The following is a 22,115-nucleotide window of genomic DNA, read 5'->3' as shown; positions in this document are numbered from 1 at the left end:
GAGTGGGAAACAAACATCCCCCCTCTGATCCAGACCTGTTACCGTCCTGGGCCATGTGGCTGCTCAGGAAGCGCTATTTTACGCATTCATTGGACATACTTACTGAACACCTACTGTGTGCCAGGTGGGGTGGGGGAGGGGATATAAAGCTGAGAGAGCAGAGGAACAAGGGCCTGGAGCTGTGAGTGGTGGGTACCATTAGAGTTAGGTGTGGGTAGAATATTCTGGGTTGGGCACAGGCTTCAGAGGTCATAGCAGCCACCAGGCTGAGGGGCTTATGCTACAGGTGAGGGAACTATGCAAGGGTTTAGAGCAGGGACAGAACACCTAGCTCTGCGCTTTGGACTGGTCACCTGGTGGCCGTGTCCCAGGGTGGAGGGGGGCTAAGTGGGCAGGAGGGCCCCATCTGGCCTGGCAGCTCCTGGCCCCTGGCAGAGCCACTCTCGCCTTCCGCAGGAGCCCCCCACCCACATCAAGTTGGAAGAGCCTTCACATCGGCCCCCACAAAACTCCTCCCATTAGTGAAGCAGGAGGAGGGAGAGTGAGATGCCTCTGGTCTCCCAAACTAGTCCTCTGGGGGGTCCAGCTGCCAGGCCCTTGCCCTTACTGGTCCTTCCAAATCTCGGAGCCACTATTCAGCCCTCCCCAGGGTCCACCATGCCGAGATGGATTTGCATATCTGAGAGGAAAAGCATTGGTCGGCAGAAGCTTAGCCCCCTTCTGATTGTTTGAGTAAGAGCTGGCTGAAGGCTGAAGGATAATTAGTCCCTTGTGGGCAACGCCGTCCCCTCCTTCTTTGAAGATTTAAAGGCATAGCCCACTTCTTCAACCGCATCTTCTCACCCACGACACCCACTGGTCTCAAGCACCCTTCCTGCGATGCTCCCCGCCCATCCGCTCAGCCCTGGTGGCGCTGAGGAGGGGACAGCCGCTGTTGGCAGGAGTCGATGAATGGGCATTTTATCTGATTAAACTGGGAGTGAACTGGCCCCTCTCTATTATCTTTGGACCTGATTGGATATTTAACACCAAATGTAGTGTGTCTGTGTGTGTGTGTGTGTGCATGGACTGGACTTTTTTTTCATCCATGTCAGGAGGAAATTGCATTGTACTGAAAAGCATTTAATCTGAGCTCAGGAGTGCATCCTAATAGAGTCACTGAGCTGGGGAGGGACAATTCTGCCCTTAGCCCTGGACAAGCAAGGCCCTGCCCTGGGCCCTGGGTATTAGCGTGTCCTGCTCTGGCCCTCCCAGGGCCGCAAGCTTCTCCACGGGGAGAGGACCTGGTGGGGCCAAGGGGATGTGCCCACCCGAGCCTGGGCACCCTTCTAGACCACAGCCTGATACTTGGGACCCCGAGTTCCCTCCTCTTTCTAGGACCAGTCCTCCTAAAGGTGGTGCACTTTGAAAGGTCTCACGGGGTCATTACGTTATGGGACAGAAACTGAGCCGGGTGAGAAGAAATGGGGCACCTCCTGGGAGACATAGGGGGGATGAAGGGCAGGGGGCTGAGCACTGCTACCCCCATGTTGCCAGAGTCTAATGTGGAATCTGGGAATTCTCTGAGGTTGCTTTAAGGTGTATTTTGTCAAGGGAAAAGAATAGAACACATTTAATAGTTAGCTACAACTTGATTTATAACTTCATTACTTGGGGTTTAGACATATGTTGTGTAGGCCTCTGTGTTTACTCTCAAAGGTTTGGAGTGGATCTGGAGGGGAGACCTGCAGCCCCAGAGTTCTGTTTTGGAGTTCACTAGGAAACTGAGGCAGCCCTCCCACCCAGACTGGCTGGGAAGACCCTGAGGCAAGTTCACCAGGCTCTTGACCTCTTGGTCACAAGGCTCGGCAGCTGCAGGGGCAGGCGCTGCGCCGGAGCCCCTGGACCTGTGACCTGTGTCGGACTGTGAATCTCCCTCAGTCTTGCCCTGGTTTTGGGCTACCAGCAGTTTCCCCAACTGCAAAATGGGATTGATAATTGTATGTCCTGCATCAGACCAGGGCATGGGTGAAGTGAGACTACGGTTAAAGTTCTGGGAGCAGAGCTAATGCTCAATAAAGACTGATGGATATAATTTGTATTATTAAAAGGAGGGCAAATCTCTCCCATTCACCCTGGTCTGTAGTCCCTCCCACCCTCACCGATCGATGATTCAAGCCCTCAGCAATTTATGGCTTCATCATCTTGGCCTTATTTACCGAGAAAGCGGCGCTCGTGCCCCACCCACCCACTGTTTAATCAAGGAACTGAGATGGCCAGTGACCCCGGGCAGCACCAGCCATCTTGTGAAGGAGCAGGGCTGGGAGGCCGTCTACCTCTGCCTGCCCGTCTGCCAGAACGAAGGAGGAAGCCATGAAGCACGAGCCCCTTGCTCCGCAGAGGGGGAGCCCAAGGCCCAGAGCGGCAGGGGCTGCGGCCAGAAGGACTCCCCCCTGAGCCAGGGCCCCTGCTGCCCCTCCCGGCTCTCTCAGCTGTTAATGTCCTGTCCTCCTGGGGGCCTCCGCTCCAGCGGCCCTCCTAGCCGCACCTCCTCGGGCCTGGGCTTTGGGGCTGGGCCTGTGTTGGCCGATCCGCTCTTCTATCCACCCCTCAGATCTCTCTCCTTCACACTCCCAAGACTGTCTCATCCCTCCCTGGAGGGAGATATTCTCCCATTTTACAGACAAATAAACTGGGGTCCAGAGAGGGAAGGGACTAGCCTGAGGGACCCACAGTGCTTGGTGGTGAGATCGCAGGCTGGGGTTCCAGCTGGGAGGTATGGAGACACACACACACACACACACACACACACACGCACGCACCCCTCACACACCAGAGGGGATCTCCACTCAGTGACTTCCTCTTGCAGAAACAAGCTCACCCATGCATACTTCTCTTCTACTAGTAAATCTGAGATCTATCATGGCTTTCATAATAACAGCCATCGGTGACAGTGACGCCTGTGGACTACCTCCTGGCGCCGACTGAGTGGGGTTAGGCTTCGGTGCCTTCCCCTCTGGGCTCCCGCAATCACCTGGGCAGACCGCACTCCAGGCCCGGCCGTGCCCTCCTCCACGGATTCCCATGTGCCTCTCCTGCTGACCTGGGGCCAGCCTTTCACAGTTAGAATGTCCTGCCATCCACTCTCGTGTTAGTCTTCTCAAAAGCCTCAAGAGTCGGGCAGAGGCCATGGGACAGAGGAGGAGACAGGCCCAGAGAGGTGGAATAATTTATCCGACGTCACACAGCTCTTGAGTGGCAGAGATGGGCCTCAAACCTACTATAGTCGCACAGATGAGCAGAGGTGTCTGCAGGGGAAGGTCACAGGGCCTGGCATGTGGCAAGTGCCCAAAACACTGGCCAAATGAATGAATAAATGAGTGCATGTGCCAGACTACACAGGAAACAAGAAAGGAGAGGGGCTGCTTGGATCCATGGGAGTGGGGGGGAGCACTTGGAATTTTTGTTCACTGTGCCCCTTTTTGGTTCCTCAAGCACTGCTCATACTTGGGGCACAGCTGTTCCCCATTCCCAGCCCTGGGGGTGGTGCCCTTTTCACCCTAGGATATCTCACTTCCATCTGCAAGCTCCTCCTCAAGCTGGGAGGCTTTCTCCGGAGTTGTGTGCCTCCCCATCTCCAGATCCACTCTCAAATGCCTGTGGGGCCCAGGACAAGAGCATAAGTGGTGGTCCCCAGCATGGGCACCCTCCATCCCCACCCAGCCATCCCCCAGGCCAAGAGATGCACTCCCTGAAAGTATTCAACCTTTGGGAGGATGCACTTTGGGAAGCGGTTTGCACAGTTCTCAAAAGCAGGCTCTGGTCCTGTTAGGCAGGGAATTCTGGGTCTTGGGTACCAGAGAGTGGTCTAGAATCATGGGGATTGGGCTCTGAGGTGCATTTTCGGGGCCCTGCGGAACCCTCCCTCTGTGGGGAGAGACAAGGCTGGAGGACACCCAGAAAGGGCTCTCTTAATCATCTAAGGATGGTTCCCCACTGTCAGCCTGTCCAATACTCTGTTCCATGGGCCCTGGGCCCTTTCCAAGGCCAAGGCCCCTTGCCCCTCACATCAAGTAGGTCAGGAAGACAGGCCCACTGCAGCGGCCAGTGGATTTCCCAGGCAGGCAGCACGGGGCTCCCCACCAGCTCCAGGGATGGGTTGGTGCAGGGGTGGGAAGCCCACAAATGTGCCAGCACGTGGAGTGGGGGAGGGGAGCTGGCCTGCAGGGGGCCTACTCAGCAGCTCGCACACCAAGAGACAATAAATCGACAAACACTTAATCTCTGCAAATTGAAACGGAGCCGTAAATATCTGCTGCATCCCGGCAGCTGAGTTATGAGTCTCGTTTATTAATCTCTTTAGTCCCAGGTGATGGATGAACGAGGAGAATGGCCCACTGGAGACTCGGACGGACTGGGAAGGAGGGAGGAGAAATGGGTCAGGGGTCTGGAAATGGCCGTTCTGGAGAAGGGGCACGGCGGGGAGGCCTGGGGGATTTGGGCTTCCTCCCCTTCTGTTCTCAGTCTCAAAGGGGCCCACAAACGCAGCGACCAGTAATAAGCCTCCTGCAAAGTGAACAGCCCCTTACAGTTTCCAGTGCTGTCACGCACTCTTGTTAATCCTCCCCACAGACTCAAAGGGTGGGGAGAATATTCTCTTAACCTAACAATGAGGAGACAGGCCCAGAGAGGTGGAGTGATTTATCCAGGGTCCCACAGCTCTGGAGCAGCGCAGATGGGACTGACACTGGCGAGAGCTGCTCAGAGAGGAGGGGGAGAAGGGGTCTGCATGGGGAGATAAGAGGCCTTGTGGGACGGATCCTTATTTCTTCCTTTCCACCTTCTTCTCCCCCCTCCCTCCCTCCCTTAAACGCTTAGTAAGCACTGTCTCTATGCCTGTGTGTAGGACCTGGAAGAGGAGGAGGACGTCAGGACAGGAAGAGGTGGTAGCAGCCGAGCAGGCAGGAGCGGGACAGTGGCACCCTCACAAGATTAGCTTTAGACCATCCCGTCCCCCTCGAGTGCTAGCACTTGGGACCCACAACTTACGGGCCACAGGGGTAGCTAAGGGCTGGGGCCCTGAGGCTTCCTCTCTGCAGAGCTGGGCCTGGGGGCAGGGGTGTGACCTGGTGACTGTGTGTGATGAACATGCCCTTAGGTGGGCCTTGGGGCTGCATGGACAGAACAGAGTGCCCGGAGAGGTGACAAGGACAGAAGACTGACCTGGCAAATTGGGGCCACAAGCACTGGGCAGTGGAGTTGGGGGCTACAGAGACTGAGGCACTGGAGCAGGAGGGATGAGTGACACTGATGTTTGGGGAATGCACCTGGTGGCTTGTGCGGAGCAGCCTGGAGGGACGCTGAGTCAGGGCATCTGACTGGAGGCTACTGAGGTGGGCGCCAGATGGCTGTGCTTTCTCGGTCTCGGTTGAGCTCCCTGCTTCTCTTATATTTTCTCTGTCTCTTGTGGTCCAAAGCATGTGGTCTCAGGACCCAGGAACAATCTGCTTCCCAGGTCGGGCTCGTCCCTCCAGCTTGTGGGAGCCAAGCCCAGGCTCTTGGGCTTTGGGATAGCGCCACCCCAGGCTGACTTCCTGCTACCATTTGCCCCCCAAAGGGGGGAGTGTCCATACTCAGGCGACTACTGCTGACAGCCGCACAGGATCTAGCTCAGGACCCATCGCCTGCCGCGAGGTGCTGCCCAGGGAGCCAAGGCAGGTCTGAGCTGCTCAGCCTCACTGGTCTGCAGACCTCAACCTGGGCAGGGCGGGTGATGCAGGCCCAGGGGCAGGACCAAGTCTCCAGTCGCAGTGTAGGAGCCCTGAGGACTCAGGAACATCGGCTCCCACCTCCTCAAAGGCAGAGGACTGGACTGGGGCCCAGAGAGGGAAGGGAGTTCAAGGTCACTTCAAGGACTTCAAGGAGGTGGGAGAGCTCTGTGAGTGTGGTGGATAGTGTGGAGCCAGGCTGATGGGGGGAGGGTGTGTGCCTTGTGACTGTGGGGTGCCCAGGGGGCTAAGAGGGGCACAGCAACCTTGAACGGTGCAGGGTTCAGGTGTGGGAGGGCCCATGCCATGTAGTTGACACCCATTCTGGTTTGCCTGGGACTGTCCCAGGTTTGGCACTGCAAATCCTATGTCCCAAGAGCAATTTGGTCCTGGGCAGACAGGCATGGTTGGTCACCCTAGGGCCATACCAGGCAGTCACATAGGACCACACTCACAGGAATCTCTGCTACACTGCCGGCCCTGTTTTCTTTTTTCTTTTTCTTTTCCACCCCTCACATGTCCCATTTAGCCCTGAGGCGCATGTAGGGCAGGGTGAGCAGCTCTGCTCAGTTTCAGATGGGAAATCAAGGTTCAGGGTCACAGAGTGACCAGCTACCTGGCAAGGTATGGCAGAGCCAGCGCAACCTCCACCTGTCGGGTCGGGTCCCTGGGCTGGGAGGTGGCCCTCCGAAGCTCTGAACCCCTGGGCCATTGCTGGGTGGCCTGGGAAGAGCCACGGCTTCTCTTGTCTTCCTCCCGAACGGGGCTCCTTCTCAGGGAAACAGTGTCCAGAGGAGCTGAAGTCAACCTACCACCCTTGGAGCAGGTTGGAGGGGTGGGGGCAGCCGGGGAAGTGGACTTAAAGAAACCCGGGGATCAGGGCTCATTCTGGGGTCCAGCAGACTCAAGAAAAGAAGTGAGGCGAAAGTGTTCTGCCCAGAGCAGGGCGGGTCTGTGGGGACTGGGAAGGGGAGTGACAGGGGGAGGGGAGAAAGATTTTTCAGCGAGAGAATGACAGAAATGGGTTATTCCTGTGTGGTGAGGTTGAAAAAACTCCACTGAATCTTTAAAGGATCCTTGTCAATTATTCATCTGCTGGTATGAGGAGGGCCCGCTGGTCTGCCGCAAATCTCCGCTCAGGAGACGGGGGAGGGAGCAAAACGGGGGGAGCCCGAGAGAGAAAGCCAGGAAATCAGAAAGAAACAGAGGTAACCAAAGAAGGAAGCTGGGAAGGACAGAAGTGGAGCCAGGAGGTCGTGGAGGGGGCGGCGAGGGGACTGGAGGGAGGGGAGAGAGCCGGAGAGACCAGGGGAATAACCCTGTGCTGGAGTCTCTGCACTGGAAGCAGCGCTGAGCACACACTTTTTGAACAGCAACTGAGCACCTCTGCTTCTCCCCAAAGCATAGCTCGCCTCCTCCAGGAAACCCGCCGTGCTCCTCACTCCAGTGAGGGCTCACCAGGTGTGCTCAGCCACGCTGGGTAAGTGTGGCACTTAAGATACATCGTCTCAGCCACATCCCTTTGTCATTCATGCCTCACCACATATTGATTGCGTGCCTACTCGGTGACACTGTCCTTTACTGGAATGGAGCTCCCTCCGGCCTGCTGGGAAACTTCCAGAACTCAGGGATGTGGCAGCTTCTTTCTCTCACCACCCTCACCCTCTGTACAGCTGGACACAGCCCTGGGCACTTGGCAGGGGTGGGGAGATCTGGTTTCCGGGCTGGTTGAAGGAATTGCTGACGTAGCTGTGGGGGCATGGGGAGCCTGGGGACAGGGCAGGGGTTTTGTAAGCCCCCTGTGAACAGAATCAGGCCTGTCTGGAGACTGCACGGAGCCTCTCATCCGACCTGCTCTCACCCTGGTGCGGGGAGCCATTGCCTGGGTCAGCATGGCGTAGGCTCAGGGGGCCTAAGGCGTGAAGGGGGAAAAGCTTGCAAGTTGTTTAACGTAGAGTTGCCATGTTCAAGATGACTCTTAACATCTCATTCTTCACACTCACTTAAAAGCCTACCTCCTCCAAAAAAGATTCCCGGGGCTGCTCAGAAGGGAAGTGAAAGCTTCCTCTGTCTCTTCTTGGGCCCCACGCCTGACCCCAGATCGCACCTGGGGGATCCTGATCCTGACAGATCCACCCAGGACCGGAACTTGGTACCGCATTTACGGAACGCACTGAAAGGCTTGTGTTAGAACCAGGTCCCAGACGAAGGGAGCCCAGGCTGGAAGAACAGGCTGGACTACAGCCAGGAGTGGAGGTGGGTTCATGAGCACACCCGGGGCAGGGGCGCCCCACAGGGCCAGGCGGGCTGGGGGGCATCTCCCTACAGAGAGGACATTCCCAAGGGGCTCTTTTTTCCAGAAAATGCATAATTTCCTATTAAGCCAGAGCAGGCTCTGGAGGGAATCGCAGGCAGAATTGTTTCCTGGGCTCTGGGGAGTATGCGACAAGGCTAGACAGAGAAACGTGCTCCAGGAGCCAGGTGAGACTGACAGGCTCCCTGGGAGGCTGCTCGTCGTCTGCTCACCGTGCAGTCACTCTCTGTCGCCTGTCTCTCTGCTTTCGGCTGCGTGAGCTTGTCCTTTGCTATGTAATTTTGCTTGGTTGCTACGGAACGGTGACCCGTTGCTGCATGGCTTCCTGGAGCTGCACACTGTTGCTACCCACCCACATGCCATTGCTTGTGACTGGGCACTCTTGGCTGTGTGGATGTCCTTCTGGGCCCTGCCCTGGTCCTTTCAGGCTCTGGTTAGCAGAGAGAAGCTGGAGCTGGGGGCTGGGTCTCCAGCACCCAAACTAGGGCAAAGTGTCAGAGGTGGGAGTAGGCGGCACAGTAAATCTGAGCTGAGAGGGAGAGAAGAGTGGGAAGGAGGGGGGATGATGCGTCCGGGGACTGAGGCTGGGGCAGGATAAATGGAATGGAGCCAAGGGTCAGGAACACGCAGGGAACAGGCTGAGCCGGGGACAGGCTGGCATGGTCAAGGGAGCGGGCCTGGCCCACGGCCCTAAATGTTGTGTGAGTGTCTGAGGGGCCCGGTGGTGTTGGGTGGCGGGAGGGTCCAGGGCTGGGCCTACAGGCCCCTTCAGCTGTCTGGTATTCACCTGGCTACACGCAGTGCATCATGGGAGAGCAGGGTCAGGCAGCTGTGGCAGAGTCACGCCATTGCTGGGCCGTCTCGTCGCCATCCTTTGTAAACTTAGATCAGACCAGATGCTTTAAGGTTATTTCTGATGCCCTTGCCGTCAAGCCAGGGGCTCTATTACACGGTTCAATAAACATTTGCCGATGTTTATGTTGGGCCAGACCTGGCCTGGGCCCAGGAGCCCAGAGGTGAGGAAGCCAGTGCACTCTTAGTTCTGAGTTGACCTGACCCAACAGCCAGCCAGGGAAAGCAGCCAGTGCCCTTGGCTTTGCCACGTGCCAGCAAGGGGAAGGGCACAGGGACCAGCCCACTGATGGGAGTGCTGCGGCGATGTCCAGAGAGGGCATGCTTGAGTTGGTTCTCCAAACAGACCCAACTCACAGCATCTCTGGCAGTCTGGGGGTATAGGGCAGCCTGAGCCCCTTTGTTTGCCCTCAGAGCCTCCTAGAATCTTGTTTTTGTGTCCTTGGGCCACTTAATTCTCCTCCTCCCCTCTGTCACTCATAATGGTTGCTTAATCTCTTGTCAAAAACAGTTCCTCTTCATGGTCAACCTTGACTTCTCAAGCTATAGTCTAGTCCCATCTCTTATGGTCTAATTCTTATGAGAAGACCAAGACTAACTGCAGGCATGGGTATGTTCTTGCTGCCCAAAGTCTCCAAAGACAAGATGTGAATCTTATTTCAACCTAACTGACGGGTGAGCTGGCAGGTCAGAACTGACAGCTGCTTTCCCAAGGGGCCGAGGAGAGAGGAAGAGTGTAGAAGCAGCCTGTGACTGCTCTGGCACCTGCCAGGAAGGGTCCTGCTCCGGGGTGGGCAGGGGCACTCCTTGTGGGAACAACCTGGGCACACCCAGCAGACAGCAACCCTTCCTATTCGTCCGATAGGACATGTTCCAGGAAGGTGCACAAGTGCCAGGGGAAGATGTGGAGGCTGTCAGTAGAGAGGGGCACCTTCTGAGAGGAGAAGGCCCGGGGTTTCCCTATGGGATGGTGGCCTTTTCTCAGGATCTTCCAGAGCAGCGTTCCCCCCGGGATCCGCTGTGGGAGAAGGGAGGAAGCCATCCTTGAATGCGCCCCTAGTCACTGGGGTGGGACCTCCGCTGGGAACCTTGGCTGGAACTTTAGGTGGCCATTCTTCAGCTCTTTGCATCACGGTGCTAGGACTCACCACTGGCCCCTCACCAAATGAAGATACCCCCTCGGCCACCTTCACCAACCTTTCCTCGGCATCTGGTCAACTGGCCACAGGAAGCCACACCGGCTCCTGTGATCAGGGGGATAGACTCTGTGACCAAAGATGCTGTCCTTTTTCCTCTGAGCCCCCGTTTCCTTTTTTAGAAGTCAAAATTGATCATTTTGGGGGGCTTCCCGTTAGCCAGTGGACATGCTTCTCAGGAACTTCTAAGTTGATTACTTGAGCCAATGGGCCTGATCTTACAAGAGTAAGAGGGGTTTGTTTCAAAAGGAATCATATGGGGGTTCTGTTCAAAAGGAACCTGTAAAATGAAGAACACACCTTCCACCATTTAAGCTTTGGGCAACTCACATACAAAGTGTGCCCAAAGGAGAAGCTTACTTGCCACCTGAGGAGTGAACCAGGCCCACAGATGGCAGTCTGTCACTGCAGTCACTGCAGTGGCCCTCCTGGCCCTGGGGCGGTGGGGGACACTCACCACATCTTGACAGATCTTGGGCGCCCGAGGCTCCTCCTCAGCTTCCTGAGAGGTGGATGTGCTGGAGGCCTCTGGGGAGTTCACCGTGGCTTTGGACCAGTGTTCATGAATGGTACCTAGCTTCTCATCTAAGATCTTGGGGTTCAGGATGGGCAGAACTTTGCTGTTGTTTGGTGTTAAGAAGATTTCTGGTCTCTGGGAAGAGAAGGTACAGAGAAATTTCTCTAAGCTTATCTTCTATACTCCTCAAGTCTTTCTTCCTCGTGGCTCAGGAGGCCCTGCAAGCCTGGCCCCCCTCTTCTTCCTACCACCTGCCTCCTTGCTCACTGGGCTCTAAGCATATTTCCTCCAACAAGCCAAGCTCTCTCCTGCCTCAGGACCTTTGCATCTGTTGTTCTCTCCACCCAGAGAGCCTCACGGGTCTTTACAGGGCTGTCCCCTTTCCATCATTCAGGTCTCAGCCCAGATGTGATCTTCTCAGAGAGGCTCTGGCCTTTAAGACATAGGCCCATCCTATCTAAAGTAAGCCCTCCACCAATATGCTCTCTATTCACATTATCCCAGTTACTGTGTTCATAGTACTCAACACTACCAGAAAATTAACTTGCCCGAAATGTGTTTGCTGTCTGCCTCCCTTCTCCAATCCCCACACTAGAATATATATGTTACATGTAAAGAGGGATCTTGTCTAATCCCTATTGTCTGCCTCACTGTAGGTGTTCAGTAAATATCTGTTGAAAGGATAAATAACCCATGCCATCTATGACTCCCACACTTGGTAGAGATTCTAAAATCTCCACACTGCTTTGACCCTCTTGGCTGTGTGCAGACTTATTTTCCCGTCAATGTTCTTGGCCATCCTCTCATCTTAGCACCCACTCAACAGCCTCTTCTCTCTCTACTCTGATGGACTTTTCATTTTCCATGTCCTTTTTCTATTCTCCTCTTCCTCCCTCAGCATGACTATTGTTCTCATCTCTGTTCAGAATTCAACCCCACTCAAATACCAGCCCCTCCAGGAAGGCTTGATGGCCTCCAACCACACTTGCTCAAAGCTTTCTGGGTTCTTCCAGCCCAAGGGCTTCTCCCTCTGGTACACTGTTCTCTAATTCCAGGCTTACTTGCCATTTTTGTTTTCCTGACAAAACTTTAATTTCTTTGGGCTTAGAGGCATGTCTTATATTCCCTTTGGGGAGAGGTTACTTGAAAGCTCTGTTAGAAACCTGTGGTTAGCCACAAACATACCCATTGTTCAAAGAATTATTCAGTCTCAGGTTTGTAGGGGCCTCAAGGGTGACCCACTTCCACCCTACATCATCTGATGAAATTCTCTCTCGGCCACACAGACAAATATGCTATTGCCTAGAGTATTGTGCTAGAATCAAATAGAACAGCAGGCACAGTGCCAACCAGGACAGATGTGCTTAGGGTTAGAAGTACCCAAATGTCTGACCCTGAGCCAAGAGAGTGAGAACGATTAGATTATAACGGGCTGTTCTTTGGGAGAATACTCTGTGTGAGAAATCCAAACACATGAACCAGATGCACGGGGACAAGGACCCTTCACTTTACCACTGGGATCCTTAAATAATGATTCCTTTATGCCCTTTAAAATAAAATTTGGTGTGCAGAAATTCATTAACATGAAGCCTTTTAGAGTTAAGGGACAGCCATACAAATACAAAGGTATCCAGTCCAGCCTGGGCCTATTTTTACCCCCCATCAAATGGGTACAAGGACAGATAGATAATTCCAAAGAGAAAGCAGCTATGTGAAAATTCCTAGAATGGGAAGACTGAATCATGGGATCACCCTGAGGCTGAATATGTACCTACTGTACTTCCGGGCTTGCTTTTTCCCTGGGCCTTAGGCCTGGCTGTCTCTCTCACATGCTCCTCTCAGTAGCTGTGGTTTTGAGAGGGCAAGATTCATTCAGAATCTGTGGTACCTCTGTGTGGCATCTGTGTTAGATGGTTTAGGGTTTTCTGGCTGTCTGTGTGTTTTAGATAGGAGAAAGCACCATGTCTGTCTCCTGCTCAGAACAGCAGAACAGCAGATTGGCTGCAGTAGCAGAAGTAAGTACAGAATGCATATTGGATGGCCGGGTAGGTGGATGGATGCAAGAGAATGAAGGAAGGGTAGCTAGCCAGGGCCAAGACTAACTCCTTACTGACCAGGTAGTCCCTAGGGCTGGGGTGAGATGCTGAATCAGGCCATTTCTCCTCATTTCCAGGCAGAAAGCCAATCTCAATGCCCTGGATTTCATAGACTGCCATCTAATCCATTTAGGGGAGGAAGTAGAAGTAATGAAATCAAGGGTGAGGTCTCCAGAGGTGCCCCCATCAGTTCTGAAAGCAGGGACAATTGCTGAGGGAGGCCCCTCCCCCACAGCCCGTCTCCCTGAAATCCACCCTGTGTGGCTCCAGCACCAGCTGGGTCAGCTCAGTGACCCAGAGCTGACATTTCCTGGGCCTGTGATCAGAGCTGGACCGGTACTCACCAGGTACTTCTATGTGGATTCTGAAATGTATTATGTATAATTAATTTAATTTCATCACAAAGATAAAAACAATGAGACTGACTAGTCCAGACCCCTGCCTTCAACCCATCAGTCTCTGGGCTGCAGGGAGTTGTTCTGGGAAGGAGGGAAGGGAAAGCAGGGTATTTATGGACTTTGGTCTATTCTGCCCATTCCTCCCCTTCCTGATGTCCGGTTGCTCTTCCTGTAGCTCCTGCCAGACTCAGTGGTTCTGCTCTTCCTTGCCCTTGCCGTGCCGGCCCTGGCCTGTATCTGCTCCCACGCAGCTGCATATCAGTACCTCCCCACCGCCTACCCCCGTCCCTGCAGGTCTCCTGCCCACATTTCCAATCCTCCGCCCCAATCAATTTTGCCAGGATCTATCCTGGCCTGGGGTTGGGGCCAAGGGGGCTGACTTATAGAAAAATCTATAGAAAAACTTTACCTCTTTGTTCCCAATGGGAAGGGAGGTTGTCTGAGACTACAAGGAGGGATCGGACTGCTGGAAGTAGTGGGTCAGTGCGGAGGATGGGGGAGAGGCAATGCTAAAATGGCTACAGGGAGAGGCGGAGCTTTGGGGACTAACTCCTCCCTATTCAGGTCCAGCCTAGCCTAGCTCTCCGCTTTTCCTTCAAGCCCAGGGTGGGGACTGCTGGCCCACTCCACAAGCTTATTTATTTGCTTTTCTATTTTTGCAGGTCTGCTGAGGCACCTTGGGGCTGGCAAGTGGCCCCTCACTCTGTGGCTCCGTGGCTGCAGCACATCCTGCTTCATTAGGGCTGTAATTAGAGAGCTACTCTGAGAGCTCAAAGTGATGCACGGCCACGTGCGGGCTCAGACTCGGTGCCCAGCCCATCGCCTCCTGCGCTGCTGCAGCTGCCCCACACCATACGAATGCCGTGATGGGAGGAAGACCTTCCTCATGCCGCTCAGGGCTCGCTGTTGCCTGCAGAGGAGGGTCTGTTGAGACAGACCAGGCCAATAGCATGACAGGCTCAAGGCTTCTTGGGTCACCTGTTTTCCCTCCTCCTGCCTCCCTCCTACCCACTCCATCCCCTAGATCCCTGATCATGCAAAATGCAACAGTTCCAGCCGGCCTCGGCAATTACAGACTAGCCAGGCTGCAGCTGCTGTCCTTGGTACTGAAAGTACCCGCCTTCCGGCCTGCCCGCCTCCCGCGCCGCCCGGAGCCTCCTCACTGGAGCGCACTTGCTCTTAATTCAATTAGCTGGCCCTGAACCCTCCCCAGGGAGCCTGGAGCGGAAACTGACAAATTCTGTCTAACAAAGACATTTGCCCCCCCTCCCTGCCAGCTTTGGGTTCTGCCTGCCTGTATCCCCCTCATTAGGTATCTAACAAAGTGCGTCCCAAGAAATCTGCTTCCAATCGCAAGTAATTCAGGAAGCCTGATGCAATTTTCTTCTTGATAAGGGTGTCTCGCCTGCTGGCAAGCCATAATGAGCCCTGTGCAGCGATCCCCGATCAGCCACTGCTTTGTCATTTCCTGTGGCCGCTGTTGTAGTTTCTTATCTCTTCAGCTGAAGACAAGCCTCACACAACGGGCCCCTCCACGAGGGCTTGCCGCCTCCCCTGCATATTGAAAGCCTCATTTCCGGCATGGTCCTGCAGCTGCAGTGGGGTTTGAAGCTCTGAGTCTGTCTTCCAGGCAAGAACGGCCCAAATTTTAATCCTCACTGCGGCCATGATTCATTCTCCAGAAAATGGTGTCAGAGGGCTAATCTAAAAGCAAATTCAGGGGTTCAGGGCGGGGAGGCAGTGGCAAGGATTTTTAAGAATTCTGGCAGGGGTTTTGGTATTATAGTTTAGTGGATAGGCTATGGGCTCACTCTTGCCAGCCTGAAGCCTGGTCTTTCTGCATTTAATCTTTCCCCTTGGGTTCTCCCTGTTTACTTCTAGAGACCTTTCCAACATACAGGTCAGATCACAGCCTACTGCTGCTCAAAGACCTCCCTTAGCTTCCCTTCACTTTATGACAAAGTTTAAACCCTGTATCCTAGCATTCAGGCCTTCTGCAATCTAGGCTCCATCCAACTCTCCAGTTTCACTGCCCACAATGGGCTCCAGATGTCCCATGTGCTCCAGACACTGTCATGCCACCAAGGCTTTGCACTGTGGTTCCCTTTGCCTGAAGCACCCTTGCTTTGCCAATTTCCAAGCCACTCTTTGAGGCAGAGCTCAGACCATTATTCCTATGACTCCTCCCTTGGCCTTCATAGGCTCAATGCACCTACCTCAACTAGAACCCTTAGCAAGCTGGGTGGTGATGATCTACTGGGGTGATTTACTGCTTGGCACAGGTTAGGAATCTAATAAGTGGTTAATGAATTCATGCCTGAATGACACTGGCTGGACCATACGTCCATCTGGTTTGGCTGAAGGGAGGTCTAGGCTATGGTAGTCTGGCTTTGAGATGGAGAGAAACCAAAGAGCAGCCCCCATTTTCAAAAAAACCCCCCATTTTTTGATCTGGAAGCTTTTGTCCTGTATCTCTTCCTCTGCTGCCCTTTCTTCAATCCACCAATTTGCAATGGGCTCATGAGAGAGCAGAGAAGGCCAGGAGAGGGCCCAATTGTCCAGTCTCCTTAGCCATCCCTGCATCCCGACCCAATACACTCCATCTCTGGCTGGGAACTGCAGGCTCACATTCTCAAGGCAATACAGGTTTCTGTGGTATTGAGGCATTTGAGATGAACCTTTGGTATGGCTCTTGGTCTAGTTCTGTCCACCCTGCCCTGGGAGCTCATAGTCCAGGAAACAAGTCTTCATTTTCTCCATCTCCTCCATAGTTCTCAGGGCAGGGTACACTGGGGGCTTCAGCAAGGCTGGCTTCTGGAGAGATGATTGTCTGTCTCTTCTCCATCTTTTTATTCCCTGAAAAATTGCTGTGAGGAAAAATGTGGTGCTGCTGACATTTATCTTCAGCACTTGATAAGGCCTCCCGATGTCCTTATGGATGTGAATCTGGTGGAGCAGCTGTCAATGAAGGGTGGGCGCTGAGTGATGGATTAGCAGGGCTCCAACGTTCTCCTCCCCCAGAAGCCCTGTCCTCATCCCTGATGAATTTGATGAATTCAGCATGTTGTCAGCAACTTGCGTGAACAATGCTAAGTGCTCCCTTTACTGTGTCTGCCATACACTATGCTGGGCACTTGCACATGCTCCCTCATTCAACTTTCATCATGTTCCAGGACAGTAGGGATAACACCCCCTTTCTGTGGATAAGGAAAGTGAGGCTCAGGGTGGATAAAAGCAAATGGAAGATCCAGGATTCAAACCCAGATCTAAGGATACACACTTTTTAGTGCACGTCACAGCACTGAAAGTGTCCTGACCACCCTGGAGTTTGGGGTGGGGGTGGAGGTGGGACTGTGATGCATGATAAAATCGGGGTCTAGAATGATCTTGAGCCCAGACAATGGGTTATGACTAATAAGAACGTGAAGCATTACAGAGAAGAGAAGCCCTGCCTAAGTTCAAAACAGAGCAGCAGAAGTTCAAGGTGAAGATGTGTTGTCAGACAATGATTCACATGTCAGACTAGAACTCCCAGGCTCTGTGAGTGGATCCCTGTGGCCTTGGTTGGTAATAAAGCAAATGATAGACTTTGGCAGCACCAAAGGGGAGAATGTGTTTGGAGAAAGTGGGTGATGTTCCTCTTCTGTCTACCAATGATGATCCAGCTCCACAGTTTTGGGGGAACACTTTAAGAAGGGTGTTGTCAAGAGGAGATAGCCAAGAGGATGAGAGAGAAGCAGAAACCAGGCATGACAAAGAGCAGTCAGAGGAAGGCAGTTGGTCAGGCTGGAGATGACTCAACAAGTATACAAACATCAGCAGGGATGATATGGAAGCTGACCTCTCTGGAGCCCTTAGGAAGGGATGGGCAGGGTCGGGGAGGGAACTGGAGAGACGCAGGAAGAAGAGGTTTACAAGGGAGCTGATGGGGGGCTACAGAGGGCTTCCTGGGAGGTAATGAGCTCCCTGTTATGAGAAAAAAGCAAGTGGAGTCTGTGTTGGAGGGAATGTCAAACTCCCTCTCTGAGGTGGGGAGACACGGGGGGAGTTACAGGATAACCAAGAGACTGTGGGGTGAGCACTGTTTATCCCCAAGGCATGGAGCTCCACTGGGAGGGGTCCAGGCATTGCGAGAAGCAAGCAGGAGCCTCTTCCTCCGGGTCGGTGAGCCAAGAGCCAGGCTGGCCTTGGAACAGCTCAGGTGCTCACCTCTCACCCTCCTGTCCCCAGATTCCTTTGGGTTGAGCTGGGCCTAGAATCTGAGGTGGGGAGAGGGAACCTGCGAGCTGGGGAGGGATAGGCCTGTTTCTCTCCTGCTGTCTGATCTGGGAGAGAGAAGACAGGAGGATAGGGACCTGGGGGTGGAAGGGAAGACAGGGGGACTGTTGTGAGGCTGTGGGAGGGGAAAGGGTCTCCTTCTCCAGATCCACCATCATTCTTATGGTGGTGTTCTCAGAGCTGGAGTGTTGGGGGTGGGGACAGAACCTTCCAGAGGATAGCTGAGGTGCCAGCTGTGTTCTGGACACTGGCCCTTCCTGGCAGCTGCGCTTGGTGAGGGGAGGGAGGCAGGTCTATGGTGGGGCTTTTCTGAGCACCAGTCCAGGGCTGTCATGTGTAGCTTTCAAAGAAATTCATCAAAATTCATCAAAAGCCAGCATAATTCTGCCTGTCCCTTGCCCTCCCCTCCACATTTGATAAACAGTCACTTGTCCCCATTCTGGACTGGTCTCTAGAGAGAGCTGTGTAACTGGTTTGAATAAAAACACCAGGGCCGGCCTTCGCATGGCACCCCACCCTGTGAGGGGAACAGGGAGGTGGAGGGTCAGACGGGACTGTGGAAGCTGCCCCTTTCCTCCATGGGTGGCAGCAAGTGCCACCTCCACCTCTCCTCAAATGCACCCTCCCTGTGCCCAAATCCAAGGAAGCTGGTGGGTTTCAAGTACTCCCAGCGTGTCTCAGGGCTGTGGGCTAAGAAGGGGGTGGCACCCTTCTGAGAGACCCTACCTCTGCTTGGTGCCCTGCCTAGGTGACCTTTGGATCCCAAGTCCTAGCCCCAGGAGGGGACATGCTGCCCACATCCTGATGATGGCATGGACTTGTCCCATCTCACAGAGGTGCACTTCCAGGTAAGAAGGCAGGCGCTGGCACAGTGAGCACCTACTGCGTGCATGCCAGGCTCCAGTCCACATGTGTCAGCCTAGGAAAGCTGGTCAGTTGTGGGCATACTTCAAAGAGGCTGCCTATGAGCTGGAGGGTACCTAGGATGCTGTGGGATCTTGAAACCAGTTCATTAAAAGAGGCAGGCTGCTTAGCCCGGAGAAGCATAGACTCCCTGGTGGACTAGATCACGCTCTTCAAAGAGAAGAGGCTGACATCAGAGGGGAAATGGAAGAGACCAAAGGTTTACTGGTGTATGTGTATGTGCAGTAGCCAAAGGCTCATGGGTTCTTATAGCCTGGTGGACCTCCAAGGCCAGCCCCCACTGAATGGGCAATAAAGGCAAGCACTCTCTGTATATGTGGGTGCACATGTTTTCTAGTTTTTGTGTATCTTTGTGTAGCCATACATGGGCTCATCCACACACAAAACTCAAGACTAAGGCAGAAGACTGTAGCAGCCGGTGTCTGTAGAGAAGTTCCCCCAGAGGTTAAAAGCTTAACAGAACCAAATTCAACAACAGAACCAGCGTCAAGCACAGTATCCTAAATCAGGAGCCACCCCATCTTGCCGTTCACTAGGTGCCAGTCTCCCCTGAACCAGAACAGGAGACTTGCTGGGGTTGTGTTGTAGCCCCAAAGGGCTGAGCCAGGAGTCTGGGGCAGAGGGAAGCCCTGGGAAATAGGTGGGCTCAATGTGGAGTGAGTGTTTCTATCAGTTGCAGCCACTGAGCCATGGGATGGGCTGCTTCTGGAGGTAATGGGCTCCTTGTCATGGCCAAGCAAGAGAAGCAGTTGGGGTGACTGGCCATGGTGGACGTTGTCAAGGAGATTCTTGTCCAGGGTGGGCTGTTGAAAGACGCCTCTGTGGTCCCTGACTATTTGGAAATTCCACAATGTTCTTATCTCCTAGAGCTCTGACGGTGGGTGATGTGGAAGCAGTGTGTGTGGGGAGACTGTGTCCACCAAAATGTCAATTAAGCATAATGGTCCCTGCTGTCCCATGGAGACTCATGGGAAAGAGACTGTGTCCCCGAGTAGGAGGAGGTATCCAAACAGAATATGCATATTCTTTCTTCCTGAAGCATTTCCTCTCTGTAGCACATCTGACCATGTGCAAGGAGTTGCCTCTAAGATGGTGTTGTTGGCCACATGGACAAGGAGCCCTGAGAAACTCATTATCATAATTCCCCTGCAGCCGGCGTGTCCACAGACTCTGAGACCGCCAGGCTGCAGGGGTGGTTCCTGGAACCTTGAGCAGTGTTTCATTAAATGCTGGAAGAATTGATGCTTCTGGTCTCACAGGCTGGAATGCAGAGACGAAGCCCAGGTATCTTCCTTCTATCATGAAGTTTCAGACATCAGCTCGGATGGAACAGTAAGACAGAAGGAGCCTGGTCCGTTTCAGCAGCCAAACCCACAGAGCCTGTCCACACACCCTCTATCACGTCCCCTCGTTTCAGGAGCTGGTATCTGCTCATGAACTGATTTGCTCCTTGTCTGGTCCGCACTGCCCGCTCTCTAAAAATGCAAGCTTTATGAAGACAGGGCCTTCTTTCTGTCTTCTTCAGTGTCAGATCCTGAAAACCAGGACAGTAGCTGCTGCCCAGCAGGAGCTCAATCAGTGTCTGCAGTTGCTTGGAGGGTGATGGTGGTAGGACGGTGAGGGTGGTGGCAAGGCATGGAGCTGGGCACAGGCCTTCACGGTTAGCTGCAGTGCCGGCTGACCTAGGCATCACTTCTTAGCATTCTCCTGCCATCCTTTAGGAGGAAGGATGCCGAAAGGGCTTAGATACGAGTGGAAAGCCATGTCCAAACTTGATGAGGGTGAATTCAAGCTAGATGGGCTCCACGGCTGCCGGCCCCTCCCTCTCCTCATTGCAACCCACAAGGGCAGCCAACATTCTAGTCCTCATCTAATATATGGGGAATAGAAGAATGAATGGATGGGTGCCATGGCTGCAAGAACCTTACTCTGCATTAGTACTTCATATTCAGGCCCCCAAATTGGACTTCAAGATTCTCAAATCAAAGTGAATCAGTTATTGGCCAATTCTCAGTTTCACCAAGAAACAGTTTGGTCACAAAGATATTTAGCTTGTGTGTGTGTCAATGTGAGTGTGAAAATGTCTGTGCATCAGTCTGCCTGTGTACACGAGCGTGTATATACCATTAAACGTGTGCACCATGCAAAAGAGTGTGTGTGTACATGTTTGTGCATACATGACTATCTGTGTGTGGGTGTTTGATTGTGTGAGAGAGTGTGCATGTGTAGATATGTATGAATTCTTGGCTACAGATTCTGAATTTCCTCTAGTACTATTTTCCTGGTACACACCCAATCTTGATCCCCTTTCTTTTCCTTTCTTCTCAGAAATCCATTACTGAAAGGTTTTTACCCGCCTGCAGGGGGAGGAGGGCTGGGGGAAGGGGAAGCTAAAATCACAAGGCCCAGATCAAAACACTCAGCAGCTAAATGAATTCAGCAACGTTTTCCCGCATGACTTGGAGGGATAATTTAGTGAGGCCGCCAGCTGGAAGGAAAGGGATTAATTCTGCACTTAGTGCAGCTCCGGTGAATAATTCATCACTGAGACCTTTGTGCCCAGCCCCTGGGCAACTGGGGAAGGGGCCTGCCCACCTGCCTGTTGCCTGCCTGGGTCCCCCAGTGCCCTGGACAGGGGCACTTGATGCTCCTTTTGGTCCTCAGGACACATGTGCCCCAGTGAAGGGCGAGAAGCAGGGGGAGGTGAGGAAGGGGCTGGCAGAGGCCACGGGCAGGCTCTAGACCTGAGAAGAGGTTGCGGAAGGGTGAGTGACAATCTGGGAAATCTGTGATGTTCTTCTCCAAGGACCGTTTCTTCCTTGGGGTCTTTTGCTGCTTCTGTGTCCCCCTCTTTCAGTACCTTCTTGGTCCTACACCTGGTTTGGTGGTGGTGGTAATGGGGGAGGGGTGTCAGGTTTATCTCACAAACCATCTCTCACGAGGGATCTCTAGAGGGCGATGCAGAGCCTTCCACAGCTGGGAGTGCTAATGGAGGTTTGGGGCACTCACTGGAGGCTCCGTTGGGAGACATTTTAAGGAGGGTACATCCTGATGTATACCTCTTACTCACACCATGGAATTCTCTGTGTTCTTCGTGGGTAAGGTCACAAGGCCAAGCATTACCCCAGAGCTGTTGTGGCTGTTTTTTCCCAGCACGGGAAGCTGGCAGGACATCGGCTGACCCAGACATCAGTCCCAAACTGTCCACATCCCAGCTTTGTGCCTATCCCAGTACCATGGAGAGGCAAGTGGAAAAGTTGCTGCAGGTGCCTGCCAGGTGCACTGGAGCTAGGTGACCAGGGTCCAGTCTGGACTGAAGCCCAGGTACCGCTGTCTAGAGGAACAGATAGCATCCATCAAGCAGGCCTCTGCCCAGATATCTTTCCACTTGGATGAAGCCAGCTGTGGTGGGAAGGATTCCAAAAAAGTGTGTCCCCACAATTCCACACCCTCTCCCTGGAACCGGTGACGATGAGCTGTCACTCCTGTGATTATGGATAGTGAAGAGTTGACCATAAGATGGGGACATTTTCAGAGCAGGCCTGCTCTAGTCATGAGTCCCTGGAAAAGCAGAGAGTTTTCTCTGGCGTCTGATAGAGGAGGAAGTCAGAGAGTTTTGAGGTGTGAGGGGGATTCAGCAGGCCTGCGGGCTTACAGATGGAGGAGGACTTCATGTGGGGGACAGCAGGCCCCCGCCAGGGGCTGAGAGAGGCCCCCAGGGAAGAAACGGGGACCTCAGACACAACTACAGGGAACTGGATTCTGATGGCGGCTGACGTGAGCCTGGACGTGC

At 53.7% G+C, this 22,115-nt stretch overlaps 1 protein-coding gene across 1 annotated transcript in view; it reads right to left on the bottom strand.

Annotated features, from left to right (window-relative positions):
* CCDC33 (coiled-coil domain containing 33) overlaps window positions 1–22,115 on the bottom strand; it is a 102,096-nt gene that overhangs the window by 24,936 nt on the left and 55,045 nt on the right. Inside the window, 1 exon segment of the mRNA XM_057489057.1 lies at window positions 10,567–10,761. Coding sequence (XP_057345040.1) covers window positions 10,567–10,761 — 195 coding nt within the window.

The sequence above is a fragment of the Manis pentadactyla genome, chromosome 11 (genome assembly GCF_030020395.1).
Source record: "Manis pentadactyla isolate mManPen7 chromosome 11, mManPen7.hap1, whole genome shotgun sequence".
In the NCBI taxonomy this organism is placed as follows: Eukaryota; Metazoa; Chordata; class Mammalia; order Pholidota; family Manidae; genus Manis; species Manis pentadactyla.
The sequence above is the reverse complement of the archived record's forward strand: the minus strand, read 5'-3'. Positions and strand labels throughout refer to the sequence as shown.